General features: G+C 43.0%; 1 protein-coding gene across 1 annotated transcript in view; it reads right to left on the reverse strand.

The window, feature by feature from the left end:
• Positions 1 to 23,019, reverse strand: part of LOC128782890 (NAD-dependent malic enzyme, mitochondrial-like) — a 34,643-nt gene extending 11,624 nt beyond the window's left edge. Inside the window, exons 1-2 of the mRNA XM_053933399.1 lie at positions 22,841 to 23,019; positions 1,118 to 1,267 (exon numbers count right to left, since the gene is read on the reverse strand). Of these exons, the coding sequence (XP_053789374.1) occupies positions 1,118 to 1,267; positions 22,841 to 23,019 (329 nt within the window). The remainder of the gene's footprint in view (positions 1 to 1,117; positions 1,268 to 22,840) is intronic.
• Positions 23,020 to 24,453: the final 1,434 nt, after the last annotated feature.

The following is a 24,453-nucleotide window of genomic DNA, read 5'->3' on the forward strand; positions in this document are numbered from 1 at the left end:
CTTGTGCCTTCGTCCTTGCCTCTGCTGTATATTTGAGTTATGGATGCTTTCTCTTTCACCCTTTTGGCATAATAAACGATCCTCTGATAAGCAAGCAAGGCCCATCTCGTCTTTTCTACGTTGATCGCTCGGTGACTGCTTAGGAGGTTCGGGGTCCCGGGGGAGGTGTCACACCCCCCCCTTCTGTCGCTCACACCCAGCATGCCGCTGCGTGCCGCTGCATGCCGCTGCTGCACTGTAGCAATATTTTAAAGTCACTGCTGAACCCAAACCAGGTCCCAGCCAAGCCATATTTACTGTGTCAGAATAACTGAAAGCTGACTTCCAGTAGCACAGCTTTAATACAGGGGCTATCTGCATCCAATGGAATCTGCTGAGCTACCATGAGTCAAGCCTGTCCCTTCCTGCTTTGCCAACATCTATCCTCACCCACTGCTTGCTGGCCTCTGCTCCTGCATTTAAGATGTCATGCCGTGCTGCTCTGCAGAGCACTGTGAAAATTTCTTCAGCACTGGGCCCCTTTGCTACCAGCACAAAAACACTGGTCACAGCTTCAATTCTGCCAGAACCATGATTAGCCTGAGTTTCCTCCAGCAAATCTGCTGTACAGGGATGCGGGCACTCATGTTTCTGCCTCTGTGCAGGTTGTGTGCATGGTTGCACAGGAGAATATACCTAATGAATCTACCTGAAGTTACCCTTCTTGAACAGAGGGTGAGATCAGATGACCTCCAGAAATCCCTTTCAATCTGCACTTTCCTCCAAATGTTCTGTCCTGACACAGATCCTCAGACTCACAGATGTGATTTGGAGTTGAAGAAAGCCACAGCACTCTCCTCAGAATTAAAGAGCTGTACTGCATCTAGGAAGAGCTGGAAATGGGGCTGAAGCCCTGCACTTGTAGTATTTAGTGACACATTATCATTTCTGTTTTCAAATGTTCTGTTTTCCAATATAAACTGGGTCTTGAGATATTATTTAATCAACTTTTACTGCCCTGAATTGGCACAAATCTTGTGTAGTTGAATTCAAAGAAAAATGAAATTTCCAAACTTCAGGCAAGTATACAGAGAAAATGATAAGAAAAGTAGCAGCAATATAGATCTATTGTTCTTACTTTGGTCTTCTGAAGATGTGTCCATACTGGGAGCAGGCAAGGCCTACTGTTGGTGTGTATACAATTGGCATTAACCACTCAATATCATCTTGTAATACTCTATAGAATAACTTTTCATTTCTCTCTTGGATTCCCATTATGTAGATATACCTAAAATTAAGCAAAAGGAAAAAAAACCCACAACCATTTATTTTTTCACATTTATGCTTATAAAACAATGTGAAAAATTCCAAAGCAAAATCCATACTTACTTCATATTATTTCTCCATGGAATTCCTGCTTCCACTCAAGTCGGGCTTTAAGCACTAAACAAAAGTTGGAAAAGAGAGAGTAGCAGTACTAAACAGCTGAAATAAAAATACTGGATGTGACATACCATGCATGCTAACAAGTTAATGTGCAAACATGCATTATGATAAAAGATAACTCATGGATTTCTTACAGGATACAGCTGGAAGTCTCATTGCTGTTAAAAACAAATTAACAATGAAAGTCTTTTTCACCCCAAAAATGTAAGGTCCTAACAGTAAGGTCTTGTTAATCCTAATATTAACACAGTTATAAAACAAATTAACTCCTAACAGAAAGTTAATTTTGAAGGATTTACCTAGGTGTGTAAATTAAATCTGCATTTTTGCAAATTTACCTACCAGTCTACATGTATCAAATCATATTCAGTCTTGCTGACCCAACAACAAAGATAATGAATTAGCGATTTTTCTTAGGTTACAGCAACCAGGCACTTTCCCAATACAGATGTGTCACGGTTTGACGCTGGCGCAATGCCAGTGCCCCCATGAAAATACACCTTTCCAAATAAATGCTGTGAGATGTCATCAGGAACAGAGCAGAGCAGGCCCAAGCTTAATAACAAAGGGAAAAAAACTTTATTAAACTACTACTACTATAAAAAACACACACACTAAATCCAGGATGAAAACCTTGCAAAACATTCCTCCTCCCACCACCCAATTCCAACAAAACCACAGTGAGACACAACTTGGACCCTCAATCAGGTTCCTACACTTCAGTTAATCAATACCCAGTCCATCAAGGGAGAGAGGAGCCTCTCCTGTGCCATAGACCCCCCAGGAAACACAGTTGCCACCTCCTGTGTTTCTATGTCACACATGGCAACCGCCCGGAGAAAATCTGCCAGTGTGACACTCTCCTTTCCATGTCACAGTGCTCTCACCACCGTGCATGGACAGACTGCCCATAGGGCTCCTTTAAGGATGCTTTGCCAAGAACCAAAAGAACAACAGTTCAGTTTCTTGTTTTGGGACTACAGTCCCCCCCATTTTTCCCCTCCCCTGGGGCCGAGGGTCTCAAGAACAGAGATCTTCTTCTCCACTCCTGCACTTGCAGCTGTTGAAGCAGGTCACTGCCACTTTCGCACTTTCTTGGCTCCAACCATTGCATCCCCCTAAAAATGCAGTCTCTGTTGCAAGAGAGATTGGTTCAGTCTCTGGCTATGCAAGAAAAGTCCAGCCAAAAGCCACTCCATCATCTCCTCCCACCTAGAATTCTTTTCCCCATCTTCTTCTGACATCTCAGTCCCAGACTGTCTCCTTTCTCTTCCACATCGAGGAGGAATAGTGTTTTGCAAAATTTTCCTTTCTCAGGAAAGGGTTAAAAGTCTCAGGCTCCCAGGACCAGGATGGCTGAGATCTCACAGCAGGCTGCCGAACTCCCACACTCCAAGGCTGGGCAGTTGTCTCCCCCCGCACCTCTGTCTTCTCTGCAGTGATTTCCAGGTGCCTCCAGGCTCTCTGCCTCTTCCTCTCCAGGGTGGCTGCCTGGGACATCTCAGTGTTCCTCCACCCTTCGGTCCTGTGCGGGGGGGGGCAGCCTGGTTCCCTTCCCTTCACCCCCTGCCCCCTTCTCCTTCTGGGGCCCCGGCCTACCTCTCCCAGGTCGCATGGCTTCCCCTCCCCCACCCAGCCTGTGGCTAGGCAGGGGAGGTCTGCACTGCCCTCTGACCGGAATCAGAGACAGTTCCCCTGGGAGTTCTTGCTTTTAACCCCCTGTGTTCTCAGAGGCGTGTCCATGCCTTCAGTGGTCAGTCCAAATGCCAATATCCAAACCTGACCACTGATTGGTTTGACTACCAACTTCCTGAAAAAATTCACTTCCATGTCAAACCACAAGATTACATGACTGTTTCAGATCGGCAAGTGATATGATGTGGATTTAAGTAATCTTTCAGTTTTCATGCGAACAAAAGCTTATTGATGTGCTCCAGTAAGCCTCAAACCATTCCAGTGTTCCTCTCGCCTTTAGGAGACTGCCTATTTTTACATGCAGATATGCAAAGGCTTATATGGAAACAGTTAACAGGATGCTAAAAACATGCCATTCTAAAAAAAAAAACAAAAAACAAACCAAATCAAAATCCTTCACATTCTTTTTATTTTTAACCAAAGTAGTAATGTCATGGTTTGACACTGTCACAATGCCAGCGCCCCCATGAAAATGCACCTTCCCTAAACAAATGCTGTGAGATGCCACCAGGAACAGAGCAGAGCAGGCCCAAGCTTAATAACAAAAGGAAAAAAAAACTTTATTAAACTACTACTAATACAGAAAACACATAAACTAAATCCAGGATGAAGACCTTTTAAAACACCCCTCCTCCTCCCAATTCCTGAAACACCCACCATGAAACATCACCCGGGATTCCTGATCAAATTACCACCCTTCAGATAATCAATACTCAAACTATCAAGGGAGAGAGAAGTCTCTCTTGCACCACAGACCCCCCAGGAAACACAGTTGCCACACCCTGTGTTTCCCTGTCACACATGGCAACCGCCCGGAGAAAATCTGCCAGTGTGACACTCTCCTTTCTATGTCACAGTGCTCTCACCACCGTGCATGGACAGACTGCTCATAGGGCTCCTTTAAGGATGCTTTGCCACGGACCCAAAGATACAACAGTTCAGCTTCTCATCTTGGGACTACAGTCCCCCCCATTTTCCCCTGGGGCCAAGGGTCCAAGAACAGAAATCATCTTCTTTCCCGAAGACAGAGGGCATCACCATTCCCTCCTCAGCTTTCTTCTGTTCTTGCCATTCCTGTGCGGTTAGAAGCTGAAGCAGGTCTCCTTGGGTCACCACTGCATCCCCCTAAAATGCAGTCTCTATTGCAGGAGATTTTGGTTCAGTCCGTGGCTAACAAGAAAAGTCCAGCCAAAAGCTACTTCATCATCTCCTCCCACCTAAATATTTCTTCTTCTAACATCTCAGGTCCCGGACTATCTCTCTTCCACTACAAATCAAGGAGGAGTAATATTTTACAAAGCCCTCATTTCCCGGAAAGGGTTAAAAGTTCAGACTCCCTGGACGGCTGATATCTCGGTCCAGCATTCCGTCTCCCACACTGGACATCATCCCCCCCCCCGCTTTCTCCTTCTCCTCTGCCGGCAAATTTCCAGGTGCCGCCAGGCTCTCTGTCACTTTCTCTCTGGGGGGGGGGGGCAAAGGCATCTCCACTTCTCTCCACCCTTCCGTCCAGGAGCTGTCTCGGTTCCAGACCTTCAGCCCCTCGGCCTACCTGGACAAGGCCACGTGGCTTCCCCTCAGGCTGGGCAGGGGAGAGTCTGCACTCTCTGACGACCGGAACCAAAGAGACAGTTCTCCTGGGAGTTCTTGCTTTTAACCCCCTGTGTTCTCAGAGGCGTGTCCATACTTTCAGTGGTCACTCCAGGTGCCAATATCCAAACCTGACCACTGATTGGTTTGACCCAACTTCCTGGAAAAAAATCACTTCCATGTCAAACCACGACACTAGTGGGTTAAAGAAAAAAAGACTAGTATAAAAAAATTGCACATTATGAGACTCAAAATTCTAACCCTGTAATTCCTTTCTAGCATTAACTGCAATATATTATAAACACTGTTTTTCATAACTATTAAACCCTTGATTTACCTTTATTCTCACATATTTTACTAGCATGGACTAGCTGTTCCCTCCTTTTCCCCAATAGTTCTATGCTCTAACAACCTGCCACACAAATTTTATATATTACAGAAATACATATTACAGATTACAGCAAGATCTGCAGCTTTGCTATTGGCTAATTTGCTCACATTCTTTTTCGTTACCTTATGACTATGGAATATGAGAAAAAAACTCCCCAAACACATTTAGCCACATGATGAATGCATGATTGATGAAAGCAGTTTTCTGGGCAAAAGTGAAAAATAACCTCCAACAAAAACCCAGTGGAGGCACAAAAACTTTGTTTGGTTATCCCCATACAATATTTTTCAGCAATTTCCATTTACTTGCATGACAAAATAAGGCCAGAGGAGTGCTTACTTTTCCAAGGGGTCAGTAATTTTTTGCCAAATTCTTATGGGAAAGTAAGGCTTGAATGTCTTGTGCCTATTTTAGGAGGCAGAAGTCTTTGTAACCCAAGCATTTGTCGTTCATGTAATGTAAACGCCATACTCTGCAAACAAGAGAGGTGAGAAGTAGCAGTTCTTCCTCTAGCATTTCTCTGTGTAGTGTATTTCTATTTGACATTTCTGACTATCCACTGCATTCTTTTCTCATGCCAGGTGCCACAGCAAGCAGAGTTTTGTCAGGAAAATTAATCCACAAACATCAGAGGTTTATGTCCAAAAAGGAGACAGAGGAATCCTGTTACTTTATTTGAATAAAGGGAGAGGCCATGGGGCATTCCCCTGGGGTCTCTCAAATTTTTGGAGGATGCAGCCTCCTTTTTATCCTAATTTCCCGGCCGCATTTCCCTTCTCTCTTTCCCCATTTATCAAAAATCAGGCAACCCCCAACAGGAAGAAATTATGATGTCTGGCTCCAGATCAGAAGGCTGAAGGATAACTTTATTTAAACTATACTATATTACATTAATATACTATTTAAAGAGAGACTATCCTATTCGACATACTTACTTCTTACTTACCTATCTAACTAACTAACAAACTTTCAAAACCCATGACTCTCTGCAGAGAGTCCAAGACACAGCTGGATCCAATTGGTCATTGAACCCAAACAACCTTCACCAGAATCCAATCAAGCAATCACTTCAGGTAAACAATCTCCATACCAAATTCCACATGGGGAAAACAAAGGAGCAGAGATAAAGATTGTTTTCTCTTCTTCTCTCTGTGCTTCTCCTGAGAGACAAAATTATGTCTCTCTGTCCAGAGAATGTGAATGTCACACCCATTGGCTGAGGTATTTGAGAGGTACAGACTTCCTGGTATGCCTGATACCAAAGGTTTCCCTCTAATGTATAACCCTCCCTTTTAATTTTTAATTCTTATGGAATTTAGGGGTTTTCCCCATTGTTTCTTTCATCTTTCAATGTCCAATTTAATTTATCAGCAAACCTAAATTTTATTTGTAAAAGCAAATATCTTTTTCCATTCAACAATCAGTGGAATCTTTCTCATTGTTTCTTTTATCTCTCAGTGCTAGTTTTATCTACCCGTAGATCCACAGCTTGTTTGTAAAGACAAATCCCTAATTCCTCTCAGTTTGGATATATTTGCCTCTGCTGGGGTTCTCCTCATCTTCTTTGGGTATCCCTTTTGACCTCAGCTTTTCCACAACCCTGAGACCTTATGCCCTTTTCCAGATTTCATTTTCCTCTGTGGAACTGGAGAACAACTAAGCAATCCCACTGCAGACAGACTAAGGTTTAAAAGGAAAATAACAGCATCTGCTTGAAATGTTTCATAGGAACATAAGGTTGACCAAGAACATGTGGACCACCCAGTCTGGTCCATGCAATCACAGACAATAACATTTAGTTCACAAAGGTTTATATGAATGTCTCTGTTAGCTGCTTTTTTCTACATATTTTCAGTAATCTGTTATTCCCTTTTTTGTTTCTATGCCCTCGAGCCGCACATTGGGCGCCAAAATCTGTCTTGGTTTGGAAAGACGGGTGTCTGCTAAAAAGGCAGAAGCCTCTCCTGAAATGGGAAAAAAATGTAGATCCCCTCCCTCTGAATTGTTATAAATTTGAAATTAAGGGGGCCCTCAGGCAAAAATATGGGAGCAGGAATAACAGTTCTTTATTAGGGAAGAAAATAAAAAGATAAAATAAACAACGCAGTAAACCAAAACAACACTGGCAGAGTCAGAATGCAACCTGACACCCTGTTAGTCAGGGTGTTGGCAGCAGTCCAATTGGGAATTGTGGCTGCAGTCCTCCTGGAGTGTCAGGTGTGGTTCTGTTGGAGTAGTGATCCTGTTGAAAAGGGGGTAGTCTTCCTGCAGTGGAAGAGGCGGCTGTTCCTCTGGGAAATCCAGTGCGGAAAAAGCTGTGCTGGTGTTCCAGAAACTCAAGATTATATCCAGGTAGAAATGCTTGGCTCCTCTCTCTGGGCGGAGCATCTCACAATGGGATGTTATAGTTCTTATCAGTCATGCAGTGACATTCAATAGCCCATTATCAGCAGATGTCTCCCCTGAGTGAGGATTGGTTACAGCGTTCTGGTCTTTCTCCCGGCTCCGGAGCAGCCGCCGTGCCCGGCGGAGCACCGCAGGTCCTCCGGTCCCGGTCCCACCACTGCTCCCGGGCTCCGCGGCTCCGGGAAGGTGGGTCGGCCGTCTCTACCGCCACGTGCGAGGGACCTCGATAAAGGGGATGAAGGAAGGACCAAATTCCCCACGGCAGGAGCTGAGAGCATTTTATTGGTGTGTTCCCAGCTTCTCTGTTGGGGAATATGGCCGTGCGGCCCCGGCCTCGTGGGGCTTTTATCGGGGGTGGAACGGGGGGTGTCACGTGGTCTAGGAAAGCCAATAGGGACGCAGTAGGGGACGGCACCGGGGCAGTCCCGGGATGGTCCCGGGGTGTGGCGTGGCCCGGGGGAACCAATAGGGGCACAGCAGGGGCGGCGCTGGGGCCCGGGGCAGTCCCGGGGCTGCGGGGGTGTGGTGTGGAAGGCAGGAGCCAATGGGGAGGTGGCAGGGGCAGCGCCGGGGGTCCGAGGCGGCCCTGGCCGCAGGGGAGGGGTAACAGCAGGGAAGAACCCACAGGAATAGACAGGGGGGATGGGAGCCGGGCCGCATGGTAAGGCAACCCGGGAACCGGGTACTGCAGGGGGGAAAACCCAAGGGATACATGGGGGTACACAGAATTTGCTAAGATACATCAGAACTCCGACCTAACCCCAAAGTCCGGGATGCAACAATTGGTTGTGGAAGAGATAAGGAAAACTATCCACTTAACAGAAGATATCTGCCACACAGATGGCAAGTGGAATACATATTGCCTTTCAATCTGGGACGCAAACAGATCCCAAAGTTACCGAACTGTCCTAATACTTCTACTGCAATCACAATTCAACCAAAATCCTTCATTTTTACTTAGGGCTAGGACTAATATATTTGTCTGCTACCAGAAAGCCTCATTTGGAACAAATTAAGTTTCTGAACAGTTAAACCACAAAAATATCCTATCAATTCCATTTTTCTCTGTTTCAAGGTAAATGAAGAGTTTAATTTTATTGTTATTTAAATATTTTGAATTATTTAACAATGAAATTCAATAAAACTGTCTTTTCACTTAGAACACAAAAAAGCCTGCCGTGAGCTACCTGCTAAGTGGAGACTGACAGGCATCTTCATGGAGCAGTTAACTCCTAGGTGTAGCTTTGCAAAATGTTAACTGATTCAAGTCCAGATTCACAGCTAACTTATCTCAAAGTGCTGACCCCATTTACAACAACAATTGAACCCACTTTAAGTTTGCCACTTCAAAAGAGTAATGATAAGCTTTCCTTATGTCACGCCATCTAACTGGGGCAGTTCAGTGAATGATTAAATTAATACTTGTGACCGCAGGAGCCGAAAAATCCGGAAAGCCTTTGCTGTGTCAAGGCTGTGCAGCAATCTGTGAGCAAAAGTGTGGAATTCTCCCAGGGTTCCTAGGGTCAGGGTGACCCCAAGAGAGATTGTAAAGAGTCTTTGCTTCCCTAGCCTGAATGCAGTTAAATGAGGAGTCTTGGAATGCTTCTGATTGTGCTTTCAAGGTTGTTTATTTCTTCTTATCTATAATATTTTCTCTCTGACCTGCCGAGGTCTGGCTAGTACAGAAGCCATGGCAGTCTCCCCAAGCCCCAGGCGTCTCCCACATTATATACTCAAAATTACGTGTACCATGATTACAGTTCCCATACCAATACCTAAAATCTATGTTGTACAGTGTGTCCCTATCCTAAACCAATAGAAAAGTGTCACTGTCACACCGAGACATGGAGGACAAGAAGAAGGAAGAAAAGGCAAGAACACACCCAGATTCCTCCATCTTGTACCCCCTTGAACCCCATTCTAAAGATCCCAACATTCTATTTTTTCCACCCTGTGTTAGTTCAAATATCACACTACTAAAACCCTTGTGACTTGTAATTCCTCATCCAGAGTTGGCAGTTTTCCACGGGTTAAAATCGAAGCCACAGCTGTTTTTGACTTCATGCCAGGGTCTTGAGACAGCCAGGGCAGCCAGAAGGATGTTCTGGACTCCGACACAAAAGGAGAATCTGATAGGAAAATATCTGTCAGTTGTAATGTTTTAAAAGAGATGGAAACAAGAAACATCAGATCTGCTCACAAACAACACTTCCTTAGTTTACTAAAGCAGTTAGATTTAAAAAACAAGAGCACATTTTCCCATCTTCCCCCACCCTGGAAGCATAATCTTACTGTTAAGTCAAAAAAAAGGTTTAAAAAAGCTTTCTATGGTTTGTTTTGTGACTTGCAATTACATTCCAAATTCCTCCTGCAATCAGAAAAGTCACAAGAAAAAGATTAGTATTACCTCAGTGTAGAATAAAAGACAAATCCATATTTTCATCTCTGCTTATGTTTGAATAGACTTTCACTGGTATTTGTAGAAAGCATGCCCATTAACAAAAAATCTCTTAATTTAGAGTCTATACTGTGTAATTCATCACACTTGAATGGTTTCTAACCAATATAATTACTCATTAGGAAAAACATCATTAAGAAAAATAGTATTTTTACATATTTTTTTTCTAATTGCATATTTAAATCCCATTTAATATCTATTGTTTTGACTATATTGATTTAAGCAGTCCACTTGCTTTTCTGTACTAATTCTATACTATGCTCTAAAATAATAAAATATTTGAAGAGATAGAAAGCAAGAAAAAGAACACAAAAAACCTGTGTTTTGCAAATAAAAATTGCAAATAATTTCTTGCAAAAAGCTAAGAATTTAACCCTAAACTAGAATTGTTTCTATTTCTAATTTTGCATTTCTGACAACCTTTCAAATAAGAAATTAGACATTAAATACTGTACTCAATTTATCATTTTTCTACTAGTAGTTGCGAGTCATTCACAAATCATTGTTTTCTTTCCTCATTTAAGTGATATTATCAAGTATTCTTACAATACTGTTGGTAAATAAATTTCAGGTGATAGCTTATTCTTGAACTTTTTACCCTTGATGCTGTTTTTTTTTTTCCTGTGTGTAACACCCACTTTAGCCACATGATTCTTTTTTCTGAAACCAATTTGAATAATCAAAAATTTCCATGGACAACACCACCAGGCAATAGCACCAGCTGAAAAAAAAAAAACAAAATCACACAATAAATGCCATTTCTCCCCCTATATTGCAAAGGACCTACTTTAGTTTCACTTCTGCATACTTCACAAGAAATATTGATTCCCTGGGAATATAAATGCATCTTCCAAAGTTGCATAAAAGTGAACCATGGAAATACACATCTCAGCTATCTTCCCCCTTCCCTTAACTACCCACTAATTTGTTAAAATCAGCAGTTTATGTCTTTTTAAAACAATCATTTCTCAACACATACTGTATTTGCAGTGCAAGCGATTTAGGATACAAATCTGAGTACAGGTGGTAAACAACCATAACATTTTGATGGATACTTTAGGTACTACAAAATCAAAAATGATGCCAAAAGATTTGACATATTGAGAAGGAAAAAAGCTTAATCTCTTTTCAGAGAAGAAGACAGATAAACACTGGTCAGTAAACCACCAATGTTACTAGCTTAAGGCATGTCAAAGACTAGAATCCCTTCAGTGGTACCATACTGGCTCCACTGAAATTTTACTCTAAACTGGTTGAAATATCTCACTTGCAAAACCTACATCCTCACCATTAGAAACTTTCAAGTCTCTTAAAAATAAAGTCTACCCAATTTCTAATTTCCACTATTAACACAACACTGGGACATGGTTTTTCCTTAATTTCCCTGTACAGTGAAACCAGTGTCCTTAAAGTATCTGGGTCCTTAATATCCAATGAGCCCTGATGTGGAAGGGGCTCACAGCTGGTCTGTGAGTCAGAAAGTTAGTTGAAGAAGAGAAGCTGATAAGAATTGTCTTTGCCCTGAAAGGAGGTCTATCAAGGCCATCGGCATGGAAATGGGGGAGAAGAAGAGATAAACAAGGGGCCTGCAGTTAGATTTTGGTGGAAAATAGTGGTGGAGACCGCCTTGCTCCAATGAACATTATGTTGATTTATTGTGGCCAATGAATAGGCATAAACTTTGTGAGAAGGTATAAAAAGACAGCATGCTGCAAAAATAAAGGAGAGAGAAGCCTTCTAAAATACGTGATGTTCTTCTCTTTGTTACGACTGTCTCAACAGCGACACCCTGAGGTTAATACTAAGCAGAACAGCTACCCATCTTTATTCAGTCTATTCATATTTTCTTTTTCCTTGTCTTTAGGACACCTGGATTTGGGATAATGTTTTTGAACTGAAAGAGGGTAGATTTAGACTAGATGTGAGAAAGAAATTTTTTATTATGAGGGTGATGAAACACTGGCACAGGTTGTCCAGAGAGTTGGTAGATGCCCAATTCCTGCAAACATTCAAGGTCAGGTTGGACGAGGTTCTGAGCAACCTGGTCTAGTGGAAGGTATGCCTGGCCCATGGCAGGGAGGAATGGATTAGATGACCTTTAAAAGCCCCTTCCAACCAAAATCATTATATGATTATCAGTGTATCTGGAGTTACAATAACATTAAACATGGTGAATTTGAAAGTGGTACTAAGTAATTCCAGATGGTTTTTTTACATGACAATTACATCTTACCACATTAAGATGCTTTAGTTTTTGCCCAAGCCTAACTCAGACATCTGAATGCCATCAGTCTCCATTTAATCCTTGTTCCAACTAGAACAGAACTATAAAAAGACCCCAACACTTGCTGTATTCCAATTCATTATCTTTGTCCACAACCAACAGCTGCCTCTTGTTTTGGATTTGAGATTGCAGCTCCATACAGAACCTCACAGGATGGAGATTTTCCTTAAACTAGTGTGCCTGAAAGCTGCAGTATTACTGTCCTGGTTTAGGGCAAATTTGGGAGAAAACCTCCAGGAGGAGCCCCCCCCAGACAGCAAACCCCCACGGCCCCTCCCCCCCACCTGGTTTGGGAAGAATTTCCTCGGAGACAAGTGGAAAAAAAACCCTGTTTATTTAACAGACAGAAACACTCCCCGGCACAAAAACAACAACACCAGATGACAAACTGCTCTGAAGAGATGACAAATTCAGAAGTCTCTCCTGGGAGTGGTCGCCCAGTTATCGGTCTTTGGCGCTGGGGATGGCTGCTGCAGGTCACAAAATGCAGGCTCTCAGTGTTTCTCGGTGTTTTCCAGGTCCCAGTCCAAAGCAGGTTCGAATGGTATTCAGGAAAGGGAAAGAAAAACAGTCCAGAGAAAAAAATTGGACTGCCTAGCTAAACTAACTAATAAGCAAAAGCAAGAAGCAGGAGCAAGAGCAAAGCGAAAGCAAGCCAGCAAGCAAGCAAGCAAGCCCTATCCTCTCTCCTAGACACAGATGGTGGTGGGAGGTGAGCCGGCTGATAACAAGACAAAACAAACCTTCACTTTCAGAACTAGTCCTGAAGGCACAGAACATAACATCAAGCATAAACAGAACACATGACTGGGGATACAAGCACCATAATGTCACCCTAGGACAATTACAAATTTGTCTTTTCCCTCATTTTATAAATCATAGTGCAGTTTGACAGAACCAGTGAGCAAGTCCCAGTAAAGCAGGAGACACTCAGAAATTCCTATCAGTGGGATGGATGTTCTCAAAGGTACTTAAAATTTTTCATAACCCACTGGTAGGGGACATGATGTTCATTGTAAATTCTCATCAGGTTGAACAAAGACACCAGACACATGTCAGGGAACTCTTATCTTTTTATTGTACAGTCACCATAATTCCAGCAAGCAGCCCACTGTTTAGACTCAAAATGTGCTGGCCAACAAGCCCTTAATTTTGTACAGTACACTTCAATGAGTTCTCAACTCCCGCAACAAACTCCTCAAAAGTGCTGGCTCACAAGCCACAACACACTTCCTCAATCTCCCCACTCCCACAACAAACTTCAGTATGGAGTATGGAGTAGAATATGCAAGCCATGCTTTACCCAGGCAAAGCAAAGGGGAGAGAAATAAAGACAGAAAAGGGAGAAAGAGAACAAAAAATATCACCAGTCCTTAGATCCCACATTGGTCCTGCCACATGGAGGGTCCAGAGCTGGGGCTGTGAGACAAAGAAGGCAAGAGAGGAAAAGGACGGTGAGGGGACACAATCCACTTCCTTTTACAGTTAACCTGGTGCACACCTGTTGTGGTTTAGGAATCATCTTTCCCAATTTAGTACTAAAAAGAAAACCACAAGCCAATCCCCTGTCCCCTCAGGTGGGAGACACAAAAGGCAGAGATCCAGGGGTTCAGATAAGAACAATTTACTGGAAACAACAATGAGATAAGAAAACAAACAATAACAGCAACAATTCTAATAAAAAAGGGTATAAAGACATTTACATGCAAAATGCTCACCAATCCTGGAACAATGAAACAATGATGGATGCCTTCCTTCCACCCACCATGCTTTCTCCACCAGAAAAGGAACACCTTTCTTCTTGGAAGCAGTCCCTTTTCCCCACCCCTGGATATAACATAAGGTGGTATCAAATAACCATGTCTTGGCTACACTCCCTCCCACTGATATGGGCTGGAACCAGGACAATGCCTCTTACGTAAACTGGGCTTTTTCAATAAGACAAGCTCACATTGAATCACCACATACTGTGCCTTTAATCCACAAACTATCTGGCACTGGGATCTCACTAAGAACTCAGTTCTATCACACAAAGCAAGCGGGGCTATAAATACCGGCAGATAAAAATTCTAGTTGCCTATTTTGTGTGAAGGTAAACAGGAAACCTGAATCCTGCAATCTTTACAGCACTATAGAATAATACTGAGAAGTTTCTAAGTACAGAAGTACTAGTGGTGATAATTTTTCCCCACCTACAAAGTCTTGCAGGCACATATGAGGGGATACTTTTAACTGATAGCATAAATGCCCTCAAGCATTATGAAAACCTGTACAGTTTATAACAAAAAGCCCATTCAAAGCCCCTGATAAAGATCTAAATACAGAATATGTTCAACCATGCCACTGTTTGGAAAATGAGTTAGCCTACTTCACAGGGAAAATTTAATAAATGGTTTTCATGTAGCTTCTAATCATTGTTAGAACATATTCAGCAGTATATCATAGTGTCCCAGATTGAAAAGCAAGATGTATTCTATTTGCCATCTGTATGGGAGTTGTCTTGTGTTAAGTGGGCAGTTTTCTTTATCTCTTCCACAATCAATCCTCCCTCCGGGGAGACATCTGCTGATAATGGGCTATTGAATGTCATTGCATGACTGATAAGAACTATAACATCCCATTGTGAGATGCTCCGCCCAGAGAGAGGAGCCAAGCATTCTGACCTGCATATAGTCCTGAGATTCTGGACCACCAGCACAGCTTTTTCTGCGCTGGATTTTCCCAGAGGAACAGCTGTCTCTTCCACTGCCTCTTCAGAGGAAGACTACACCATTTTCTACAGGATCACTACGCCAACATAACCACACCTGACACTCCAGGAGGACTGCAGCCACAATTCCAATTGGACTGCTGCCAACACCCTGTTCAACAGGGTGTCAGGTTGCATTCTGACTCTGCCAGTGTTGTTTTGGTTTACTGCATTGCTTATTTTATCTTTTTATTTTCTTCCCTAATAAAGAACTGTTATTCCTGCTCCCATATTTTTGCCTGAGAGCCCCCTTAATTTCAAATTTATAACAATTCAGAGGGAAAGGGTCTACATTTTTCCATTTCAGGGGAGGCTCCTGCCTTCCTTATCAGACACCTGTCTTTCCAAACCTAGACACATAGCTTTTGAAGTAGCATCATAAACATCTTGAAAATAAAGGAGATTTTACATTGGATTGTGGGCTGCTTCTCTTAACTCTCTTTCCTTTTGCTAAATCAAAGTTCACTATTGTACAAGATGCCTCCACTGCAAATTAATAAAGTTCATTCACATGAATCAAAGGTGTCTTTGCTATCTTAACCATAGATTTAAAGTTTTTATGTGTTTATAAGAATAGTGTAGAATATGGAAATCTCCCTTGATTTCTTTCATCCTTCATTTTTTAAAACTTATTTTCATATCTTAATTTTTCCAGAAACAGCATAATATATATATTAGAGTGTATGGCTGACACAGCACAGCAATCTACTCCCTGCTGAACTGTGAAATTACCCAGATATTCACCAGGTTACTCAGCCTTTAAAGACCACCATCTCTCCACAGGCAAAGATACCACCACTTCTTGTACCACCTCTGAATATGTGGAACCAGATGTAAATCACTTTGGCTGCTGAACCAGACTTAGCTAACCCAGAGTAGCTCTCATTTACTAATTTTTTCCTGAAAAAAAATGGGAAAAAGAAACAGAAAGCCATGACACACTAGCAACAAAAGTCATCCAGCCTCTGTCAGGTTTGTTTCTAAGCATCACTGGTTATGGTAAAGCTGTACATTGCAAATCATGTGCATCATAACTGTAATGGTTCAGCTACACCATACAGCATCCCTGAATATCTTAGAGCCATTTCACTAAACTTCTAATTTTCTGACTGAGCAGATGCCATTGTTTTTCTTCTCGTTTAAAGGCATTAATCCTACAATTAAAAAAGAAACAAACAAAAAAAAAATTAAGACAGCTTCCTTTCTTTTCCACCCATCATGCCAACAGCTCATGGGTTCTGAGCAGAACAGCGGATCTTATTTAAATGAGGTGCAATACTACCTACCAGCTTTGGCATTTACAGTGTCTTTTCAGACAGATGGTAAAAGCTAGTTACATATTAAACAGCTTCATCTTTCTACATTTAATTCCCTTTAAAAGCATGCAGATCTCAAAGAAGTCGATAAAAGCTGCAGATGCACAGGCATGCAACCTCCAGCCAAGAAGCCCTCCACCTCCAAACCAGTTAGGTCAGACACAAAATCTGTGGTGGGACTTTTGAGCTGGGTGTGTGCATGTTTGCACACATTGTTTCCATCAGTTTCCTGCCTTCTAGGATCTTTCTTCAAGACTGATCAGAAACTGCTGGTAGTACATCTCAAGCACCGCATTTCTTAGTGATGTGACAATAACCATGTGCACTACATCTCCACATCCTGTTTATCTTGGTTTGCCCAAGAAGTCAGATGAGCATTGTGTACTCTACACCCTGGCTGCTTAACCAAACTGACACAATCTAAAAAGTATTAAAATAAAGGAAATAAAATGTGTCAAAACCGAGCATGGTGAGAAAGGGCAGAGGAATGGGAAGGTAACATCTGCTTTTAGATCTTCAAGTTCATACAATCTTTTCTTCACATTCTCTTTTCCTATCCTATTGATTTTATCCAACTAGCTTTAACTTTAGGTTAGTTTTTTTAATTAGGTTTATTTACTCCAAACTGGGAACACACTGTTTGGCTATTTGCCAGAACATCAATTTGAGAGGCATAGTCAGTACAGGAGTATGATATTAAAGAACCAAACAATATTGAGGAACAGAGTCATAGAAAAAAGGGTAATGGAATCAACTGTACAAAATACAGTCAGGCACTTAGTAACAGGAACTGATGTCACAAGGTAGAAAAATCACCAACTAAAATGCAGAAAGCATCACAAATTATTTATTCACAAATTTGCTGCAAGCACACAGAAAGCAAACATAAAAATAATGTTACAGGTCACATATTTCCAGTGAAGATAAAGACATACTGATACCACTCTACATGGCAGAATGGACATCACCATGACCAGGGATCATCTACTCATGCATGCATCACCTGTTCTGTGCTGGAAGAAATCCTGGCCCTTCAGACAGAATCTGAAGCATTACCAAAATATAAATAGCAATTTAATTGCCAGTACTAAACAAATTAGATTGTCCTAACAGTATTCTAAGCATCCAACAAGTTTAAAATGCTGCCTTGGCACAGCGGGGATCTCCAGAAGAATAAAAGGTCCTGAAGCCAATGAACTGAAATTTGAATCCCTGTCACAGAACTGAAATCAAACATAATGGAAGATTGTAAATATACATGGATGCTGGCAGTACAGTTACAGTTGGTTCTGCAATTGTTTGGCTGCAACAGCAAGGACATTAGTGTCATAGCTCATGACTCTTTCTGAGCTACCCTGACAATAAACACTTGAAAGCTGACCTTCAAACATAAAACCCCAAATCAGTTGATGGAGGCACAGTGTGCACCTACAAAAGGCAAGTAAGGATGGGAAAGAAAATTTAAAAACAAATTGTAAGAAGAAAACCTACTCCAGTGGCAAAGAATAAGAGGAGATTAATTTCCACAAGGAGAACAAGTGGTTTGTTAGTAATGCTGCCATCTTGCAGTTATTTTAGGGCCCACACATATTAAAGGAAACCAAATGTTCTGTAGAATTGATAGGGTCTTTAAAAACAAAACATAAGCAAATAAAACACAAGTCATAAAAGTATGATCTCAGCAAGTTTTCAACAAGAGATAAAACCATTTATTTGTGCCTGTATGTAGATTATATATATATATATATATATATGCACATGAGGCACCGTGGGCAAGAAAAGCACAAGGGGTAAAGTATTTTGTGTTTAATCATGCATTTATTTCTCTGCTGAATTTCCAAAATACATTTCTATACAGACACTGCATCCAGTATCAAGCAGTACTAATACATTAGGTCATTGGTTGGAGACAGGTATGACAGAAATTACCAATGATCATGCGACAAACAGCTTGGTTTATTGTTCGACACCCCCTTTTATAGTGGGGTTCAAAATTCCCATGCTTGGACAATGGATTTGTGGATATTCTCAGCTCAGTCAGAGACAAAAAGAAAAGGGTTTTCTAACCAGGCTAGAGCCTGGGAAGCAGTTGGAAAAGAATGTAAATAATTCTCTAATCTATCTTGCTATTCACATTGTTTATAGATATGTCCTGCCACTGTGCGTCATTCACTGCCCACCAATGGTGTGAGATGTTTTTACTCTAAGACCAATGAAATTAGTCTTCTCAATGTTCTCTGTATATAGAGCAGTACATTTGAAATAAATCAGTTCATTTTCTTTGCCTTCTAACTTGGAGTTCTTTGTTCCCATCCTGCTCAATGGCGTCACGGATTGGTCAGGGTCTCAGCACTGCCCAGCTCCCTGGACAATGATATGTCTGCATTCAGGATTGAATGAGATTGGCTGAAGTCCCCTGGTTGAGTTCAAATCCATCCGATCATTGTTCACGCAGGGACTTGGACTTGTTTATTTCTTTTCTGTAATGAACTAGTCTTAGCCAAATTGAATTTCTGTTTATGGCCAGATTTATCTGTCCAACTACAGACCAGCTGTGCTGTGACAATTCCCCCTTTCTGTTTTATTAAAAAATGCAAAGTGTTCTCTGTGATCCTTCGGCAAAGGCCCTTTGAAGACAGGATGACAAAGACAACATGAGCCTAGTTTGAATAAGGCTCGTCACCCAACTCAACAAACCCAGCCTCCCCAGCCAGTGATGTATCCCATGTACCACTGGAACTGCAGCACTCACATCCAGGACCTGTCAGGAGAGACCACTAACAACACAATCTTTCAGGCTAACATGTCACAAGCTAACTGCTTAGAAGTTACAAGTACAACTGTCATGGTTTGACACTGGCGCAATGCCAGCGCCCCCATGAAAATACACTTTCCCAAATAAATGTTGTGAGATGTTATCAGGAACAGAGCAGAGTAGGCCTAAGCTTAATAACAAAGGGAAAGAAAAACTTTATTAAACTACTACTACAGAAGACACATAGACTAAATCTAGGATGAAGACTTTTTAAAACACCCCTCCTCCTCCTAATTTCCAAAACACCCACCATGAAACATCACCCGGGATTCCTGATCAAATTACTACCCTTCAGATAATCAATATTCAAACTATCAAGGGAGAGAGAAGTCTCTCTTGCACCACAGACCCCCAAGAAAAACAGTTGCCACCTCCTGTGTTTCCCTGTCACACATGGCAACCGCCCGGAGAAAATCGGCCAGTGTGACACTCTCCTTTCTATGTCACAGTGCTCTCACTACCGTGCATGGCCAGACTGCTCATAGGGCTCCTTTAAGGATGCTTTGCCACGGACTTAAAGACACAACAGTTCAGCTTCTCATCCTGGGACTACAGTCCCCCCCATTTTCCCCTGGGGCCAAGGGTCTAAGAACAGAGATCATCTTCTTCCTGAAGACAGAGGGCATCACCATTCCCTCCTCAACTTTCTTTTGTTCTTGCCATTCCTTCACTGGTACTTGCTGAAGCAGGTCTTTTTGGGTCACCACTGCATCCCCCTAAAATGCAGTCTCTATTGCAGGAGATTTTGGTTCAGTCTATGGCTAACAAGAAAAGTCTAGCTAAAAGCTACTTCATCATCTCCTCCCACCTAAATATTTCTTCTTCTAACATTTCAGGTCCCGGACTATCTCTCTTCCACTACAAATTGAGGAGGAGTAATATTTTACAAAGCCCTCATTTCCCGAAAAGGGTTAAAAATTTAGACTTCCTAGACACCTGAAATTTCTGCTCAGCATTCCAGACTCCTATGCTGGGCATCATCCCCCCCCTTTCTGCATCTCCTCTGCCGGCAAATTTCCAGGTGCCATCAGGCTCTCTGTCTCTTTCTCTCTGAGGGGGGAACAAAAACATCTCCGCTTCTCTCCACCCTTCCGTCCGCAGGAGCTAGCTCAGTTCCAGACCTTCAGCCCCCTCAGCCTACCTAAACAAGGCTGCATGGCTTCCCCTCCCCACCCAGCCCATGGCTGGGCAGGGGAGAGTCTGCACTCTCTAAAGACCAGAACCAAAAAGACAGTTCCCCTGGAAGTTCTTGCTTTTAACCCCCTGTGTTCTCAGAAGCGTGTCCATACTTTCAGTAGTCACTCCAAGTGCCAATATCCAAACCTAACTACTAATTAGTTTGACCCAACTTCCTAAAAAAAAAATTCACTTCCATATCAAACCACAACAACAACTTAACACTACAAACGAGAAAATATTCAACTTTTAGAACCATCAGAAAAACTAACTAACAGAAGAAACAATTTATAAACAAATAGAATATTTAAATAAACTGTCACTTCAAGAGTCCCAGATTTCCATGAGGCAGGTGCACAAGTTGTTTCAATCACTGCTCCACACACGGCTCCACGACGTCTGTTGAGGGGCCATTAAAAGGGTCTTGCTTGTGATCCTGAGCAAGGCATAGTGCAGGGTGCACACATCTGGCAGGTATCCAACATGTGGATACCCATGGAGACACAAGTGTATCCCCATCCCCAAGTAATAAGATCCCAAGGACCTTCCCATGTATTGGTGAGGTCTCACACCATTACCTTGGGTTTGGGTGACTGGGCTTTACCAGATGATTGTAATGATAAAAAGTGATTTTAAATTACTCAATTCTGGGAATTTTCTAATACTGTCAAATTATTTAAGGTATAGATAGCTTCAGCCATTCTACTCTGTGGCATCTCACGACACATTCTCCCCTTCTGTTTATCAAGTATACCTTTTAAAGTGCCATGTGCATGTTCCACGATGGGTCATCCTGTTGCTGAACGGGGAATACTAGTGTGGTGTGACATACCCCAGAGCTGTAGGAATTGTCTTGTATTTTGTGAGGTATATGCAGGGTCATTGTTTTGATGGTATGGGGGATACCTAAAGCATCAAAGGCTGATTGTCAATGTGCAATGGTATCCCGACTCTTTTCTCCTGTGTGTACTGAAACCCATATAGCTCATGAAAAGGTATCAATTGAGACATGTACATATTTTAGATGGCCAAATTCAAGGATATGTGTGACATCAGTTTGCTAGATTTGCAAAGCATGCAGGTCATGAGGGTTTACCCCCATCTGCAATGGTGCAGTGTGGCTTTGGGAGTTAGGACAGGTGTTAACTATATTACGAGTCTCTGTGTTTAACAGCTGGAATTGTTGCTGAAGCGTTCGAGCACCTTGGTGGAAAAAATCATGTGATGCCTTTGTGTAAGCATGTTTGGTTGTGGTGCTGAGATTAATATAGAGTAAAATTTTGTTAATCAGTTTCATTGATAAAAATTCACTGGATTATGGTATCTTGGTCAATTCTTTAAGAAGCCTTAAGTTTATACTTAGGATGAATGATGGCTGTTTTAGGCTGGGGCACAATAATTTTTTAAGGATTCCTGTGAATATGAGCAAATTATTAAAAACATCAGTGAATGATGGGTCAGATAGAGTTATTTAAAGGGTTTCAATGTTCATGCAGGTCTTGACCTAGTTAGCACTAGTTAATTACTATGGATATTTGTCATTTCACTGTATGGTACTAATTAGATGTGTTGACATTAAGGCATATAAGTTTTGTTTGCTGTGGTAACTGAATAGTTTATGAGAACTCACTTTGGTTCTTTCCTCCTTTTACTCTCGGATGTTAGGAAGAGACTTGAGATGGAAACAACACTCATCCATGCACAACAAAACGTTTACCTCCACCTTAAAAAGTCTTTTCTTGAAGAAAATTTTTAGTTTTCATAGGGGGATTTAAAGTGTTTTGTACACTGGTTATTTAAGCATTTTCCTTATATCTCACAGAACTCAGTCCTAAACGATGAATTTTTAGAAGTAGTTCGGGAAAAATTAAGAACTAAGAATTCCATCCTTTATTTAATATGATGATGAAATGTGTTCTGACTCTTGAGGAACATTTAAAAAATGGTGAACCCCAGCTGAAAACCCCTCTTCTCTGTTCCCCTCTTCATGCCCCTGCACCCTCTCTCCTGTCGCAAGGAAAGACTCCTCCAGGTTTTCCCGTCCTTACTCCTGCTGACCAAGTTGGCTCTCACTGCATGGACGTGGCCACATGGTCAATTTCACATGTTCAAGATGGTGGAGACCGCGTGGCAGGGGCCACGGGGCCTCCCCTTCTGCCCTCTGGTCCTCACGCCTCCTCCCACAGTTGCCTCCGTCCCGATCTCAGGAGTGAGGGTGGTGGGGTCAGAGGTGCGGCCTCTGATTGGCAAATTACAGCTGCACCAGCTTCTTACAACCAAAGGGAAAGAAATGCCATGTGCGAGCCTTTTTCCAAACGTACAGTTTAATCAGCCTTGCAGTGCTGGAAAGGACAGTAAACAAAAGAATGGACATGCTTACCTCAGTTGCTATAGCACCACGAGACGCGGCGCAGGTGGCCAGAACCATCTCCCCTCGCACCAACCTGCAGCCGCTCGGCGCTCTGCCATAGCTCTCCCCCCCCTGCGGAAAACCCACGGCTGCCCTGCAGCCAGGTCGAGCAGGCCGATACACACTGCCAAGCCTGGGTCGCAGCGGCCCGCGACATCGGGGGTCGAGGGCAGGCGGGCGAGGCCGATGGCCCCGGGGTGCCGCCGTCACCGGGCAGGCGGACAGCCCCTCCAGGAGATGACTCAGAGCCACAGTCCTTGCAGCGAAACCGCCGCTGCCTCACGCCCATCCGCAGGACCCGCATCACCACTGCTGTACTAGAAACCCCGTGCTGACAGTGCCCATGGGGACCAGCTGAGAAAGACCCCTGGGAAGGGGCCAGGCCCCAGCGCGGCTGCCAGCGCCGGGAGCGGGACAAATTTTGCACAGCAGCATCTCAGTGCCAGCACCAGCAACAAGTCCAGCACCACAAACACAAACCCACTGGCAAAGGTAAAAAAGTCCTTGCCATTGTTATAAATTGAGGCGAATAATTTGTTCAGCCTTTCAAGAGTCAATCAGAAATTTATTGATTACAGCAAGCGATGGCAAGCAAACAGCGCTGGGTGCAGCCGGGGAGTCCCCACTCCGCAAATGGCTCACACTGTTTCCCCCTTCCCACAGTCTTTTTATACTCTTTTTCTTCCATGTTCGCGGTATCTCTGCGTGTACTCTGCGCTTGCGCCCTCTGTTGCTAGGGGGTCGTCTTCTACTCTCTGGTGGTCGTTTGAGGAAGGCTCCTCTCTTCTTCCTTGGTGAAAGTCCACGGCCCTGTAATGGTCTTTTTCATATAAGGTTATATGTTATATGCACCTAAGTTCTAATTACACAACCAGCTTAAGTAATCAACATACTAGCTAGTTTCTGTCTGGCGGTTTTCCGTTATCTACACAAGGCTTCTCCTTTGGTTTTCTGTTATCTACACAAGGCTTCTCCTTTCTGTCTTGATGAACAAAGAGTCTTTTCTAACTTATCACAGCCATGAACGTTTTGGGGACAGTGAAATGGTTCAATGTAAAAAACAGATACAGTTTCATCACCTGAAATGATAACAAAGAAGATGTGTTTGTTCATCAGACTGCTATAAAAAAGAATAACCCCAGGAAATACCTCCACAGCTTAGGAGATGGAGAAATTGTGGAATTTAATATTGTCGTGGTTTGACAAGGAAGTGAATTTTCACAGGAAGTTGGGGTCAAACTAATCAGTGGTCAGATTTGGATATCTATGCTTGGAGTGACCACTGAAGGCATTGGACACGCCTCTGAGAAAACAGGGGGTTAAAAGTAGAAAACTCCCAGGGGAACGTTTGTGGATATTCTCAGCTCAGTCAGAGAGAAAGAGAAAGGTTTTTCTAACCCCCCGCGCCACTCGCTGCAGGTGGGCAGTGCCCGCAGGGCGCAGCAGCTCCCATCGCCGGGCCGCCTGAAGCCGACTCAGCAGCCACTTCGCTCTGTGATCCGCCGCCGGCAACAGTGGGCAGCCCTGTGCTGGACAACACATCCAGCCTGTTTGTTTCAGAACCTGCATCCAACCCACCACTCCCTCCGCTTCCCCCAGACTGCCCCGAGCTCTGTCCCACTGAGGCAGAGGCAGCGGGAGGGAACACCGGCTTGGTCCGCAGCAGCGCCACTGCTGCTGGTACCGTGGCTGAGGATGGGGGTGGGGCCACGATTCAGTCCATTGTATCCCGCGGCAG

Source organism: Vidua chalybeata (assembly GCF_026979565.1).
Source record: "Vidua chalybeata isolate OUT-0048 chromosome W unlocalized genomic scaffold, bVidCha1 merged haplotype SUPER_W_unloc_4, whole genome shotgun sequence".
NCBI lineage: Eukaryota > Metazoa > Chordata > Aves > Passeriformes > Viduidae > Vidua > Vidua chalybeata.